General features: G+C 45.4%; 1 protein-coding gene across 1 annotated transcript in view; it reads left to right on the forward strand.

Moving 5' to 3' along the window:
* The first annotated feature begins 3,137 nt into the window (after positions 1–3,137).
* Positions 3,138–17,290, forward strand: part of serinc5 (serine incorporator 5) — an 81,296-nt gene continuing 67,143 nt past the window's right edge. The window contains exon 1 of the mRNA XM_084323372.1: positions 3,138–3,324. Coding sequence (XP_084179498.1) covers positions 3,298–3,324 — 27 coding nt within the window. The 5' untranslated portion in view covers positions 3,138–3,297. The remainder of the gene's footprint in view (positions 3,325–17,290) is intronic.

The raw sequence follows: 17,290 nt of genomic DNA on the forward strand, positions 1-17,290 counted from the left end.
GCAACCAACTTGTGTTCAGCGTTTCTCTGATTGGCCACGACGCCCATGTGACCGCGGCAGCGCGAGAGAGCGGCAGTGCGGAAATAGGCTGCATTCTATTGCCATGCTCTGCGACAAACTCTAACCTTAACCAACTCCGAAACAATGCCTAAACTTAACCCTAACCTTAACCAACTCCGAAACAATGCCTAAACTTAACCGGCGAAAGAATGCACGTTAAAAAAAAAAGAAATTGAAGTGATTCAAACTTGTCACCAACGCACCGCAGGATCCACAGCAAGGCAGCGAACCAGTTGAGCTAACCATCGATGTTAAAAGAGGGGGGATTACGCGGCTGCATAATGCCGCGGGGGCGTGGCTAGGCGCAAGCTGGTTGCCTAAAATGATTAAGCGGACTGCGTAGCAAGTAGCGCCATCACGGACAACGTAGACCACTAGACAGTTGGAGGAGAGAGAGGGTGGGAGGAGAGAGTGGAGGGGTGGGAGGAGAGAGAGAGGGTGGGAGGAGAGAGTGGAGGGGTGGGAGGAGAGAGTGTGGGAGGAGAGAGAGAGGGTGGGAGAGAGAGTGGAGGGGTGGGAGGAGAGAGAGGGTGGGAGGAGAGAGGGGTGGGAGGAGGGAGTGGAGGGTGGGAGGAGAGAGAGTGGAGGGGTGGGGTGGGAGGAGAGAGGGTGGGAGGAGAGAGAAAGTGGAGGGAGGGGTGGGGTGGGAGGAGAGAGTGTAGGGTGGGAGGAGAGAGAAAGTGGAGGGTGGGGTGGGAGGAGAGAGAGCGAGAGGGTGGGAGGAGAGAGTGGAGAGGTGGGAGGAGAGAGTGGAGGGGTGGGAGGAGAGAGTGGAGGGGTGGGAGGAGAGAGAGAGGGTGGGAGGAGAGTAGAGAGGGTGGGAGGAGAGAGTGGAGGGGTGGGAGAGAGAGTGGAGGGGTGGGAGGAGAGAGAGGGTGGGAGGAGAGAGTGGAGGGGTGGAAGGAGAGAGTGTGGGAGGAGAGAGAGAGGGTGGGAGAGAGAGTGGAGGGGTGGGAGGAGAGAGAGAGTGGGGTGGGAGGAGAGAGGGTGGGAGGAGAGTGGAGGGGTGGGAGGAGAGAGAGTCGAGGGGTGGGAGGAGAGAGTGGGAGGAGAGAGGGTGGGAGGAGAGAGTGGAGAGGTGGGAGGAGAGAGAGGGTGGGAGGAGAGAGAGGGTGGGAGGAGGGAGTGGAGGGGTGGGAGGAGAGAGGGTGGGAGGAGAGAGAGAGGGTGGGAGGAGAGAGTGGAGGGGTGGGAGGAGAGAGGGTGGGAGGAGAGAGAGTGGGAGGAGAGAGAGAGGGTGGGAGGAGAGAGGGGTGGGAGGAGGGAGTGGAGGGTGGGAGGAGAGAGAGTGGAGGGGTGGGGTGGGAGGAGAGAGAGCGAGAGGTGGGAGGAGAGAGGGGTGGGAGGAGAGAGAGAGTGGAGGGGTGGGAGGAGAGAGAGAGGGTGGGAGGAGAGAGGTGGGAGGAGAGAGAGAGGGTGGGAGGAGAGAGTGGAGGGTGGGAGGAGAGAGAGAGGGTGGGAGGAGAGAGAGTGGGTGGGAGGAGAGAGAGTGGTGGGGTGGGAGGAGAGAGAGAGGGGTGGGAGGAGAGAGAGAGGGGTGGGAGGAGAGAGAGAGGGTGGGAGGAGAGAGTGGAGGGTGGGAGGAGAGAGGGTGGGTGGGAGGAGAGAAAGAGGGGTGGGAGGAGAGAGTGGAGGGGTGGGGTGGGAGGAGAGAGAGAGGGTGGGAGGAGAGAGAGTGGTGGGGTGGGAGGAGAGAGAGAGGGTGGGAGGAGAGAGAGTGGTGGGAGGAGAGAGTGGAGGGGTGGGGTGGGAGGAGAGAGAGAGGGTGGGAGGAGAGAGTGGAGGGTGGGAGGAGAGAGAGAGGGTGGGAGGAGAGAGTGGAGGGGTGGGAGGAGAGAGAGAGTGGAGGGGTGGGGTGGGAGGAGAGAGAGAGTGGAGGGTGGGAGGAGAGAGAGAGGGGTGGGAGGAGAGAGAGGGGGGGTGGGAGGAGAGAGAGAGAGGGGTGGGAGGAGAGAGAGAGGGGTGGAAGGAGAGAGAGAGAGGGGTGGGAGGAGAGAGTGGAGGGGTGGGAGGAGAGAGAGAGGGGTGGAAGGAGAGAGAGAGAGGGGTGGGAGGAGAGAGTGGAGGGGTGGGAGGAGATAGAGAGAGGGGTGGGAGGAGAGAGAGGGGGGGTGGGAAGAGAGAGAGAGAGGGGTGGGAGGAGAGAGAGGGGGGGTGGGAGGAGAGAGAGAGAGGGGTGGGAGGAGAGAGAGAGAGGGGTGGGAGGAGAGAGAGGGGTGGGAGGAGAGAGAGAGGGGTGGAAGGAGAGAGAGAGAGAGGGTGGGAGGAGAGAGAGAGGGGTGGAAGGAGAGAGAGAGAGAGGGTGGGAGGAGAGAGAGAGGGGTGGAAGGAGAGAGAGAGAGAGGGTGGGAGGAGAGAGTGGAGGGGTGGGAGGAGAGAGAGAGGGGTGGAAGGAGAGAGAGAGAGTGGAGGGGTGAGAGGAGAGAGTGGAGGGGTGGGAGGAGAGAGAGAGGGGTGGGAGGAGAGAGAGGGGGGTGGGAGGAGAGAGTGGAGTGGAGGGGTGGGAGGAGAGAGTGGAGGGTGGGAGGAGAGAGAGAGAGGGGTGGGAGGAGAGAGAGAGAGAGGGTGGGAGGAGAGAGTGGAGGGGTGGGAGGAGAGAGAGAGAGGGGTGGAAGGAGAGAGAGAGAAGGGTGGGAGGAGATAGTGGAGTGGAGGGGTGGGAGGAGAGAGTGGAGGGGTGGGAGGAGAGAGAGAGAGGGGTGGGAGGAGAGAGTGGAGGGGTGGGAGGAGAGAGAGAGAGGGGTGGGAGGAGAGAGTGGAGGGGTGGGAGGAGAGAGTGGAGGGGTGGGAGGAGAGAGAGAGAGGGGTGGGAGGAGAGAGTGGAGGGGTGGGAGGAGAGAGAGGGGGGTGGGAGGAGAGAGTGGAGGGGTGGGAGGAGAGAGTGGGGGGTGGGAGGAGAGAGTGGAGTGGAGGGGTGGGAGGAGAGAGAGAGGGTGGGAGGAGACTAGGAGAGAGAGAGATAGGGGTGGGAGGAGAGAGAGAGAGAGGGGTGGGAGGAGAGAGTGGAGGGGTGGGACTGGGATGAGAGAGAGAGAGAGAGGGGTGGGAGTGGAAACACAGCGGCAGAGTCGAGAGAGAGAGAGGGAGCCAGGAGGTGGACGGAGGGACGGACGGAGCAGCAGTTGAAGGAGACACTCATTTCTATCTGGTGGACATTTTTACGAGGAGCAAGACGGTCTGACCCTGTATTTGGAAAAAAAACGACCTCATCTTCTGGGAGTTCGACCTCATCCCATAATGTGTACCCCGTGCTGTTTCTCTCAGGTGAGGAGGATACCTCCTGCTTTTAGCTGCTATTCGCTTTGTTGACGCTTAGCTTAGTTATATAAATATAGCTCGAGTCACGAATGTTATTGTTTCAATACCTTGTGTCGCTTTTGGCCGCTATCTTGTCTAAAATTACCGGCTGCCTGTCAAGCGTTTAATTAATTAACGTCGTGTAGAAAATAAGATACATTTTGATTACAGCTGGGTGGATTTACTTGCTAAATGCATTTCTGGCGGCGGCGAGGCAGAGAGACTGCGGTGGCAGCTTCTTTCCGATGCCAAAACAAACCAGTGACAAAGTGGGTATCATCATCATCAGCCTATCGACCCTGTGCCACGAAGAGTAACATCATAATCATCATTCACCACCATCACGGGGTGACTGGCGACCTTGTTGCTTGTTGACAAATGCTTCGTTAAGATGTATCTTTCTCGGGTCGAGCGCCACAAGACAGACTCCCGATGAATTGAAAATGGGGGACCCTGATGTAAACAAGGCGAAAGTCTTTCTCTGGTCTGCATCCCCTTAACAATTGTGTGTATTGAGCTGTACTGTATTGTACCCATTCTGCAATCTGTTAATAAAGTTTTCAATCAATCAATCAATCAAACGTGTGCCTCTGATTGCCAATGTTGTTACAATGTCTCTGACCATTCATTGTAACTTTACAGGAGAGACCAGCTATCGACTCGCTAGGTTTGATTGATTGATTGAAAACGGTATAGATTGCAGAATGGGTACAGTACAGTACGGCTCAATACACACAAAAGGGGATGCAGACCAGAGAAAGACTTTCGTCTTGTTTACATCAGGGTCCCCCATTTTCAATTCATCATATGACACACACGACATACGTAATACTGCTACATCTATACATTTATGACGTACCAGATTTGCAAATACAGTAGCCTATTGTTTGCGATACAAAAGATTCTAAAAAAGAGTATACATTTGACGTAGAAACTGTACATTCAGGTCAGTGGTATTACAGTATCATACATTTAAAACAGTTTTACTTTACACTTTTATAACTATGAATGAATGGTATCCCCTCCTCGTGAGCAGAGCTCTGTCGGGCAACCGATAATGGGGAATATCACATTATTTCTTTGTGGTTTGAATGCTTTCACGTCAGCTGAGTGTTTAGTTGAATGAATGAATGAAAACTTTATTTAACAGATTGCAGAATGGGTACAATACAGTACGGCTCAATACACACAATTGTTAAGGGGATGCAGACCTGAGAAAGACGTTTGTCTTGTTTCCATCAGGGTCCCCCGATTTTGACTTTAAACCATGATGTCAATCTACATCTCTATATCAAAGACTAGGCAACTACATCTCCCTTCGATCCAATTTCCAGCCTGTTATTAATGAATGTTTTCTCGTTCGTATGTATGAGGTGGTATAGACTTTACCACAATAAATGGTTTCCTCGAATAGGCCCGTCGCCCTGTGACCCACTGGGGAAGCTGTGGAGAGTTTTAGGGGGTTTTCACTAAAGTCAATTCTTTCTGGATACCGTCCAGAGCTGGTCTGGTAGGAATTTAATTACAAGAACACATCCCTCATCCAGCAATGCTTACTTAAGTAACAAGGGGGTGAGTGCAGAAATTGGGTTAGGGTTAACGTCTCTCCCATTGCAGTGGTCATGGGTTAATCCTGGTCACAGACCACCATTAGCTCTACTATTTGCTAGTCCATTTAATCTATTTTGACTGCTGTGTGTGAGCCTCCCTTTTGTCTTTGTCAGTGGTTGATGGGAAGTCTGTTAATGTCTTCTTTGGCTAGCAAGTAGAGGAGGAGGCGGTGGTGGAGTTGTTTGGATTACATTTTGGGGAGAGAAGCGGTCGTGGTGTGGGAGCAGTTCACTGGTAATTACTGTGGGGGATCAGGGATACAGGACTTTCGCTCACTGTTGGGTTTTGTCAAAGGCACGGCGAGGGTTGGCCGTGAGTGTGGGACAAGTAGAGGCCATATGGGCGTCCGTATGTTGCCTTGGCGGGGGTGGCGTCGGCAGAGGAGGAGAGGGCAAGAGTTAAGGGCCGTTGGCTGGAGTTGAGTTGAAACCTTTATTTATACTCGGGTGAGCTCTGAGGTGAGGCCACCTCATTTACAGAACTGCTGAGTGTACAACAAGATAAAACGACAAAACAATGTGCAGTGCAATCAATTAAAAAACGGTTACAACATGAATCGTAGAGAAATGAAATCAGACATTTGAAATTCCGTAAGGGAAGGAAGAACTTCCAACTTTGACTGTCATTCCAGGACTTGGGCTGCATAAGAGAATGCAGTCCTGCCGAGACCTGTACTAGTCTGTGGTACTTTAATGTGATCCAGTTACTAGATTGTGTTTGATGGGCTGGAGCATTCCTGTCCAACAGGGCAGCTATATACGGTGGCTGTTTGCCGGTCAATGCCTTGAAAATGTACAAGAGCCAATGATAGTCTCGCCGAGCTGCCAGGGATGACCAACCAACCTTACTGTAAAGGATACAATGGTGTATATCATCATACCTATCTCCAGTAATAAATATAAGTGCAGCGTGGTACACGGAGTCCAAGGGTTTCAGGGTGGAAGCTGAAGCATGACGATAAATTACATCTCCATAATCAAGAACAGATACAAATATTGACTCAACAAGTTAACTCTTTTCCGACAGAATTGAGGGAATCTTGAGCGATTTCTGTACAGAAAGCCAACCTTTTGGCACAGCTTAGACGCAAGTTTCTCAGTATGCAATTTAAAGGTAAATTCTTCGTCTATCCACAGGCCCAGACATTTATATTCAGTGACTCTGCTAACTTGTGTACCATTTAGTGATGATATCTGTAAACTATTGTAATAAAAAAAAATGCCCTGGAAAATATCATACATTTAGTTTTATTAGAGTTGAGAACAAGCTTAATTGATGTAGGGCATCTTGCAAAGCAATAAAAGAGCTGCACGTTTTCAGTAGCTAACTGCACAGAAGCCGCCATACAATAGATCACTGTCTCATCAGCATATAAATGGCTTTGACAGGATCCATTTAAAGATGATAAAATATTGTCTATGTAGATTGTGAAGAGGACAGGGCCCAGCACCAAACCCTGCAGAACTCCCTTGCCTATGGATAGAAACTCAGACCGGACATGGCCAGCTCTCACACACCGATGCCTGGATGTTAAATAGTCATGAAACCAGCTAAGGGCATTGTCATCCAGACCAATACTAGTTAGTCTATGCAGTAGAAGGGAGTGATCGACTATATCGAAGGCCTTCGAAAGGTCTATGAAAAGTGCTTTGCAACGTTTTTTTTTTTTTATTATCCAAGGCTGAGCTAATATCGTTCACAACCAGTGTAATTGCAGAGGTTGTACTATGCTGGGGTCTGAAATCAGACTGATGAGGACTAAGCACGGAGTTAATTGAAAGTGATTTCTCTATCCCTGTTGCAAAACTCCCCTCGTTTGCATCTTTTAACCACCCAAGCATTTCTAAAAGCCCGGGGACACCCTGGAGTGTGTCTGTGACGGAGAGGCTGAAAATAGGCCTGGAGATGTATTGGGCCCAGTGGGTGCTGTGAGGATGGATGATGGTCAGCCTAGAGACCAGGGGTTCCCAAACGTTTTCAACTCGAGACCCAAATCTGTCTCCCCGGGACCCAAACTTACAAAAATACATCATAAATTAGCATAATATTATCTACTACTGATAAAGAACACAAGAAACCATGAACTAACATTAACCCTAATCACCACTCTCACTAGTCACCACCCACACACACACACACACACACACACACACACACACACACACACACAATGACCTATTAGCAGACGTAATGATTTTAGAATATTTCTAATATAGCTAATGAATTGAACTACTAGTATCAACTGACTTTTTATAGTGTAACATTTGGCTACTGAAAAATTATTTATAATGGTTTGTTAAATGGGAATATACAGACCGTACAGAGAGCGGGGCGGGGGCGAGAGAGAAAGTGAGAGAGAGAGAGGGACAGCCTGTCCCCACAGGATCAACTTGAATTAAAATGCTCTGCTGTGAACCGCTACAGAGTGAGTGTAACTGTTTTGGGCCAGCTTAGTCTGTTAGCGGGTTATATTTATGACCTTGACTTGGGCAAACAAACGGGGATGCATGGTGATTTCAAAGATGCACAATGTTAAGACACATCAGACCATGTGGCGGTCACTTTCCGTCGCATGTTTTGCAAATTTGATATCCGTCTTCAACAATCCTTTCGTCATTTTCTTTTAATATATCCAAAATGCTCCCACACTGCCGATTTAAGCCACTTTTTGGGCTTACTCTGCCAATTGGCCACTCAATAGAAAATAGAAATGGGTCCTGGATCACGACCCTAAGTTTGGGAAACGCTGGCCTAGACGGACCGACTGAGGAGACAGAGAGGGTGGAGGGAAACGTGTGCGTGTGCTGCTATCGCTGGCTGAGACGGCATTCACCTGCAGCCCGGCAACACAGACCCAGCTGTCAGAGGGAGGGAGGTGGGGCTGCTAATGACCCACATCAGGCCTGCGGGCAGGAGGAGGAGGAGGAGGAAGGGGGCTGTGGCTGATTTGGTGGGGGTGCTGCTTCAGTCACATGCCATAAGAGCAGGCCAACTGGATCAAAACTAAGGCTGAGACCACTTATTGAGAGTGATCAATAACTGCGTGAAATCGTAGTTTGTGTGTCGTGGGCCAACTCCAGCATCGCAAAAACTACAGTGAGTGCACGTGACACACACACACACACACACACACACACAAACTAACGTTAAATTATATATATTTTTAATAATATTATAATATTTATCGATAATTTTGTCCCGATTTATTTATTCTTCCAAATGGCATAATCAAAACCTGCCCACAGTTTTCCTACTGGAATGTTGCTTCGCTCAGCAGCAGCAGTTCATTTCCCCACTGGGACACGCGTTACTCTCTCTCTCTCTTTCCCTCCCTGCTTCTCCAGTCCACAGTCATAATCTATTATACAAATCATAGTTCACTGTCTCCTATCTCTCCCGTCGAGGTGTCAAAAGGAGATAGCAGCATGCCCTGTCCCTACTCCATCTCCGTCTCCCTCTCTGGTTTCTGTAGTGCCGACGAGGCTAGAGAAGACGCTGATGTAACCGTGTGAAATGCCAGTCTTTTGTTCACACGGTGCCACTTGTATCGGCTAGGAGACAAGGGCAGGGCCAGTGGCCAGCCAGCACATAGTATCGTGTGGTTAACGGTGCAAAAAATCAACCTTTTACACAGCGTGACTCATCCATTCATTCAACCTTCATTTAAACTCGAGGGACACTGAGGTTTCCCTTCATTTACAGTGACGTGGAGTATCCAATTAAAAGAGATAGAATAACACGAAGATAAAAACAAGTAATCTGCAGGATAAAATCAAGATAAAAAATTGGAAACAAGAAATGGGAAAAGCAGACTAAAAGCTATTACAAAATGACGTACAATGGTTATTAATCAATGCAAAAGCCCTAGAATATGAAGCCCTAAAAGAGAAGGCCGTTTTGCGGGAAGTGAAACATGTCTTCGACTCGACACGGCATGGAGTCTTCCACTGATCTGATAATGGCCTCTTGTTATGACTGTCCTTTCTTCACATGGTGTGTTTCTGTGGTGCAGTCGTTGGGCGCCGTCTTCTTTTATACATTTTTTAATTACACCTTACAAATTAAAATTACACATACAAAACCATGGTAAACAAGACCTAACAATACCTATCTCAAACCCTGCCCTCTTTTCTTGATCCTCCAATCACAACTGTCTCTTACCTCGGACAAACAAAGAAGAAAAGAGGGCAGGGTTTAAGATGGGTCCATTATTGACACAACCTGGCACAACATTAAACAGCAGATTTGAGCCAAGATGGCGGCACGGTTGACACGCAAGGCCCAGTGTCTATCCAGTTTTTGCAAATTAGCGGTAATATACCTTCTTGTTTTAAGTCTGCTCATCCAGAACAGTCTTGCTTTATTATTATTGCACTTTACCGTTACATTCACACTCTCGTTGGATGTCAAACTTATTTTTTTGTGCTGTATAATGACAATACATTTGAATCTAAGAACACATGGGAGACGTTTTTGTCTGCATGTGTGGACCGGGACCATTAACACGCGTCCTCTGTCCCTTCGCTCTTTCTTTCCTCTCTTTGTCTGTTGTCCGTTACTTCCCTTACTTCCCTGTCAATTCACTTTTCTCTATCTCTGTCGATGGTAGTCAGGGGCTGTGTTTGCCAGGGTAGCAGGCGCAGCAATGACTTCACCGTGTGCGTGCGCGCGCGCGTGTGTGTGTACAGGAAACAGAGCAGTGATACATTTTGTGCTGTGTACACAGCTGCCTAGATATATATATGATAGATAGGGCTGTCTTAAATACTTCGAAGCTTCGTTCGATGGCACAAGCTTCGAACATTAAAAAAAAATCGAAGTTTATAAAAAAAAAAATATATATATATATAAATCTTTTTTCAAAAAAAATCTTTTTTTCAATTTTTATTTTTACTTCGGTGTGTGTGTGCATGGGGGCGGGGCCATTGGGTGGGGCCGGGGGACAAATACACTGGAGGAAAGGAACCCAGCTCAGCACTGCCCAAATTATATCATAATTTAATCTAAATCACTATTGCCTGTTTGAAGGATATCATCCTCAAACACATATACACCACCTACATGCCTATTCTCAGTCCTTGCCCCACAATGGTGGAATGAACTACCCACCCCAGTTAGGACAGCCGAATCCCATTCAATCTTTCGCCGTCGACTAAAGACGCACTTCTTCAACCATTATCTGAAATAAAATTAAAAAAATTAAATAAAAAAAATCTAACCCTACTAACCTTACTGTCATGCACTTGTCCTAATAAACTAACCTACACTGTAACACGCAACACTTTGATGAATATTGTTACTCAGCTGATAGGAAGGATACAACTCTGTCGTACAGAACTTGTAAGTCGCTTTGGATAAAAGCGTCAGCTAAATGACTAAATGTAAATGTGAATGTAAATGCCTTGTAGAATTCCACACATAAGAAAGAAAGATACTGGGATGAATAAACAAAATAGGAAATAAAATGTAGAAATGCATGCAATACATAAATAAATATGAATCTCCATATATGAAATAGAACATTTAGATAAGGTGCTACTGAGATGTTTTGGTGAGTTCTTTGTTTTTTTGTGGAAGTAGCCCTTCTTAAAAATGCATGAACATTCACTGATAATTGGTCTGTAGTGGAGTCTACAAGGTCTACATTGCCGGACCATGTAGAATCCGGACCTTGTAGACTGACAAAATTCTGTGCATAGTTTAGTCTACACAGGCCATATTTCAAATAATCAAAATCTTACTTCATTCATCTTAAACATTCTTGATTTGGGGGATTGGTAGTTCCCATGAAATCTGAAGTTGTTCAAACGACAACAGCGATCCACCTTGAATTAAATCACACAGCCGTGTTGGCTGCGTCACAGTCACGAAAGGGGCTACTTAATTCATTAATCCAATCCACTTTATTTATAGAGCACATTAAAAAACAACAAAGTTTACCAAAGTGCTGTACAAGTCCCACAACATAAGAAAAAAAAAAAAAAAGATTAAAATGTTTTTTAATTCGAAGCTTCGAATTAAAATCTTCGATTGCCAAAAAAAAATTCGAAGGTCAGCCCTAATGATAGAGAAACTGTCAATCACAGCATAAAGAACAGTGGAATAGCTCTAGACGGCATGCCATTCAACCTAGATCTGGTAGGATATTGTATTGTCTCTGAGTTTCTTTGTATTGCTTTTCTCTCCTTCCCTCAGTTGTTCTCCTCTTTCTAAACAAAGCTCTGTAATGTGAGATAGGAGGGTGTGTCTCTGCAGTTTCATTTGTCTGAGCTGCTGTTACGTTGGCCTGTAGTCACTCATTGATCATTGTGGTCAACTTTATCCTACGGCTAGAGCCAACTACATCTGTCTGTCATGTTAATGGCCTTTTAATATTTTAAATGAAGCTGTGGGTTTGCTGCCACTCCATTATGCTCCTGTTGACAACTAATTTACAGTGCAGTGTTCATCTTTCAGTGAGGATGTTGTTGTTGAGGGTGGTGGTGTTGTAGTTGTTGTAGTACTCAGGTTAACAGTGAGGGTGGATGTGTTGTAGTACTCAGGTTAACAGTGAGGGTGGATGTGTTGTAGACGACCAGCATATGTAAACAGACTTGGGGCTGTTTGTAGAGCCAAATCTATACTTTATAGTATTGCTATCTGTCCATTCTCATTGTCAATTGAGACCATAAACCGTCCCTTCAAAATGGATTAAAGAAAAAGAAATGTCATCAATACGTTCTCATTTTATAGCGCCGTGAATATAAGCGTTATACGGCATTTGGTCTAGTATATTTCCTGGAAGGCGAGATAAAGGGTTAATAGCTACTAACGTTATATCCAATGGCATTTCCGTTATACAAAAGCTACAGTTAAAACTCAAACTGCATATGATCGGTATGATCCTCAAGCATGCATGCATGAAAGGGGGGGGGGCGGGGGACGTCATTTCTGATTATTGATTACCAATAACCGTGTTCGTCTAAGTAGCCACATACGCTGGTCGGCTGGTTGAGTATCATAGCAAGCTCTGATCGGCATATAATTTACGTGAAAAAGATCTTACCATGAGCCGCTTGGATCCCCCCGAGCATTTCCCCGTTATCGATCGCCATCTGGTAGATCGATATGTCCATTGGCTGATGATAAATTAGGGCTGGGCGATATGGAAAAAAATCTTATCGCGATAACGATATGATAATGTTATCATATTTCTCGATATCGATAATTATCGAATTGTTATAAGTATTACATTTTTTTTTTTTTTTTTTTAACAGATGTATGTTTATTTTGCAGCAATTCTTTGTCATTGCCGCCATCTTTAGTGTTACATCCCCTCACACTCCAGTTATCAGGCTGCAGCTGGTTTAAAAGCGAAAGTAAACCGGCTTCTCTGCTGGCTGTGGCTCCAGGGGAGTTGAACAGTTCTGGCTCTGCTAGTTTATTTTCGATCTTTTGGCGCTTTTTTGGTGGACCGTGACTCATGACTGGAGTTTAGTTCTGCTAGCACACATAGCCTACTGTGTACAGACGGTTTCAAACTGTATTTTAAATTAGAAAGCAAACAAAATAAATGGACAAGAGAAAAATAAATCTCAATTTGGTCAGTATTGTCATTTGGACAAGCAAAGCCATTACTTTAAGTTGCAGGCAAGAAAGACAAGTCTGTCCACTGTCTCTTTTTTAAAACTGCCCTGTTGCAGGTCACAAAAAAAAATATATATATTCGATATCGATTATTAAAATATATCGCGATATTTATCGTTATCGTTATATCGCCCAGCCCTATGATAAATCCCCTTATTGCATAGTGAAATCCGCGATCCAAAACGTATTCCGTGCAACAGACCATAGCTATCGCTTCAGGTGAGTAGAAAACTACATTAGAGATAAAAAAAAAGACAACTTCGGCCACAGGGAACACTGCATTATCGGTTATCGCGATAGCGCCCCTAAGAGGATCTGGCCGGTAATGCACTTTCTCGAATTCAAAGAGTAGGGTACATCTGCAGTGCAGCTCGGCGACCTTGAATAGGTTATTAAAATGGAATAAAAGCCAAAACAACTTGCCACGGATATATCCGTCCTTCGGTCCATTAAGCATGGATTCGAAACACGGTCGGGCGCCATTGTGTTAACCCATTCCCAGCCAAAATCGCTGTTCAGCGTTATTGCCCGCCATGCGTTGTCTGCCAATATCGCTGTACAGCGCGTTTCAAGTTTATATTTCATATTTTCGTCATGGAATTCATATTTCACCCACGGAGCCTTGTCTAGAGCCATATGAAATCCGTTTTATTTTTTTCCAAATTCCATTTTATTTTTTTCCAAATTCCGTTTTTTCCGTTTTAATATTTCAGAATTCTGTATTTTGCTTTGTACGCTCATTTTACCATCAGAAATAGTGTCTAATAAGTGGGAATGAATAAATGTCCACAATTTAATAAGATATAAGATATATATAAGTCTTAAATACTTCGAAGCTTCCAAGCTTCGTTCGATGGGCATGGGATTCGAATATGAAAATAAAATTCGATTATTAAAAAAATAAATAAAAAATTATATATATTTGAGCAAAATCAACTCTGCCTCTCTTTGTTAACTACAACAAGCAATGCTGTTTGTTATTTAAGATGAGGTCGGACTCGGCACTGACAGATTTGTGTTCATTGTGCTGCTTTTATAAAGCCTCAAATGACGGCTTACAATATTTCATGAAAGCAAAGTGTTTTGTTTGTCTAAGATTTAAAAAGGTTTAAACTTTACAGCACTGACAAAGTTGAACAAAGTGCTGTACAAGTCCCACAACATAAAAAAAAAAAAAAAAAAAATAATTTTTTTTAATCTTTTTTTTATAGTTGATTCCATTTTTATTGCTCAATTCCGCGATTCCGTGATCGCGGATTCCATATGGCTCTAGCCTTGTCATATGCTGCGGGAGCCATCACAACTCTGCAACGCTTCAATACTGCCACCTGCTGGCTGATCGGCGAGTTGCAACCGGAAGTCGATCTCTTGGGTTCCCGGTGCGTCTCACTATTCCGTCCGGGCACTCGTTTATCGTCCCTGGACTCAAGACACACCGTGGATATCGATCCGTTGCCATAACTCAATAATCCACATGATTTGGGCGTATATTAGTATTATACAAACCGGAACTGGATCGCATCGATCCACATCACATAACTGGGATCTGTTTGCTCCACTCTCATCGCCCAACGTTACGAGGAAGCTGACGTAAGTTTCAACGTTTTTCTTTATAATTTTTTATACAAACTGCTCTGATCTATATATCACCCATACTACATAAATCATTTAACGTCGGTCACGGAATTATAAATGACCCCCCCCCCCCTCCGTTCACCCGCGGATGATCAGTCATAACGTTTAGGGCCATGTACAGTTGAAATTTTTTATATAACGTTGATCGGTTATATAATCTGATAATCTGATATATGCATTTATGTCTATATCTCACGTTCTAGGAAATACTGCAGAAAACGATAAAAACATATTTATACTCTAGACCAGCGGTTCCCAAACCTTTTTGGCCGCGCACCCCCTGTCACCTGCCGACCTAGCTCGCGCACCCCCCAATGCAAACATAAAAAATAATAAATAAATAATAAATAAATAATTTTATTAAAACGTTTCTTGAATTTCATGATTTACACAGTGAAAATCCCCATTTGAAATAATGTATATTAGTTATATATTTATTAGTAAAATAACGCCATTAGCCTTTTCATGTCACGCACCACCTAGAGGTAGCTCGCGCACCACAAGGGGTGCGCGCACCACAGTTTGGGAACCACTGCTCTAGACGGTATTTTCGTATGAATGTGTGAATGAAAAAGTGAAACGTTCCTACACCCTGAACGATAGATAATCGATGTTGAATGGGCCATAGTAATGTCAATTTAGCAATACAATTTAAAAAGTTATAGCCCTGCAAAGAAGGTGAACATCTCCATAGACTTATAGTATTGGCAGAGAATGGTTTAGGATGATCAAAGTGGTGGCAGAGAATGGGTTAACAGTGAGGGTGTAGTTGTTGTTGTTGTGGTGCTCAGGTTAACACATTCCCTGCCATGACTTATATCCATCAATATAGCCAGTCTGCCACCACTCTAAGGGGCCTTTCTCACTCACGTTTGGAGATCGAATCACTGCTCCCGAGAACGGGGGGCAGTGTTCTCACTCACCCCTTTTGCGATGCGAAACGGCGCTGATTCGTTTCACCCCCCGCTGAACGGGATCTGTTCGATGAGGTGGTCTCGGAATCGCGCCGTGCGGTGCGGGGGGCGTGACACACACAACGTCGTTACTGTCATGCTTGCTTGAATTTTGGGCAGATAACACCACACACAGCAACAACTGGAGAATACCCACAAAAACTATATTTATGGGCAATTGTTTGTATTGAGCCGTATTGTATTGTACCCATATGCAATATGTTAAATAAAGTCTACATCCATTCATTCTGCTAGCATTACCGATTGGCACTGCCACTGGATAACATGAGCTAGTGTTAGCTATCAAACCCTGTTAGCTCAAAGCTCCTCTTTCAACTTAACAAGCATTAAACAAAATGGCCCAGTCATCTATTCACCTTTGTTTAATACACACAGCGTTGTCTCTAATGTTATCTAACTACTGATAGCTCTCGATATCATCAGTTTTGGTGCTGGCTAAGTAGCGTGAGCTAAAGTTAGCTTCTAGCCACAATGCTATACTGTTATAATGGCGAATTCCATTGACGTTAGCATGCAGCTAACAATGCTACCGATCCTTTTTGAGACTAAACTATCCGCTCTTGGTGGTCACTTGTGTTGATGTTAGTTTTGTTTCATCAACAAATGACAGGCAGAACACACAGTGAATGTATCCGTTTTGTTTATTGCACGTTCTTTGCTGAAAAGAAAGTGCTACAGGCTATACTAGACTAGGCTAAGCTAACATAGCTTAGCGTTAGCCCTGGGAAACGCTCAAAAGCGAACTCTACAACACCATCCATTCGTGATAAAATGGGGTGGGTTATATTGACAAGGCTTGACAACAGAGGTTCAAATATAACTTCATATTTATTGCTTATTTATTCATTTTATATCAGTATTCAGTCTCCAGCACCATGTTAACACTTCCTGTGTTTACATTTTCGAACGTGACATCATCACCTACGGCAAGCGTAAACGCTCAAAAGGCAAACCGTGAACAGAACACGGAACGAAACAAGACTGCAGTGTGTACGCAAACTAGAGGGGGGAGGGGGAGTTCGATTCAGATCTCGGAACGGGCCAGAACGGAACGAAATAGAAACAAATAGGGTGAGTGAGAAAGGGCCCTAAGCCTATGGAGATGTTCACCTTCTTTGCAGGGCTATAACTTTTTAAATTGTATTGCTAAATTGACATTACTATGGCCCATTCAACATCGATTATCTATCGTTCAGCATGTAGGAACGTTATACTTTTTCATTCATATATTCATACAAAAATACCTTCTAGAATATAAGTGTTTTTATCGTTTTCTGCAGTAATTCCTAGAACGTGAGCTATAGGCCTAATAAACACATATATTGATTATCGATTGCGTCTATTCCCTAGACACGCTATATTAAAAAATTCAACTGTACATGATCGTATACGTTATGCGTCATCATGCGCGGATGAAAGGGGGGGGGGGGTCGTTTATAATTCCGTGATCGTCAGTAAATGCTTTATGTAGTATGGGTGATATATTGATCGGATCGGTTTGCGGTGAAATTAATAGACAATTGGGCTGAAAGTGACGTCAGCGTCCTCTTACTGTTCGCAGACGAGACTGGAGGAAAAAGATCCCACTTATTTGACGTCGATCTCCTAGATCAATTTCCGGTTTGTATGGCGCGATAAACGGCCAAATCATATCGATTATTGAGTTATGGCAGCGATCCATATGCATGCCAGTGTATGTCTGGAGTCCCGCAACAATATGTGACTGCCGGACGGATTTCCCAGATGCACCGATTGCCACTTCCGGTTGTAACTCGCCCGATTATCCACCAGGCGGCGGTATTGAGGCGTTGCAATATTGTGCAGAGTCCCACTGTATCACCAGAGGCTGGGTGGCTGAATTATGAATGCCATGGCCAAAAAATTAAATATGATCTCAATATCGCTGTACAGCATGGTGGGCAATAACGTTTTAAAGCGTTTCCGGCGGTGGATGTGTTAACAGTGAGGGTGTAGTTGTTGTAGTGCTCAGGTTAACACTTTGATCGCCAGGCTTAAATTCAGAATAAACCATCCCACGCCAGCTCTATTTGTCTATGGGGATGTTTACCTTCTTTGCAGGGCTATAA

Source organism: Notolepis coatsorum (genome assembly GCF_963971535.1).
Source record: "Notolepis coatsorum genome assembly, chromosome: 10".
NCBI lineage: Eukaryota > Metazoa > Chordata > Actinopteri > Aulopiformes > Paralepididae > Notolepis > Notolepis coatsorum.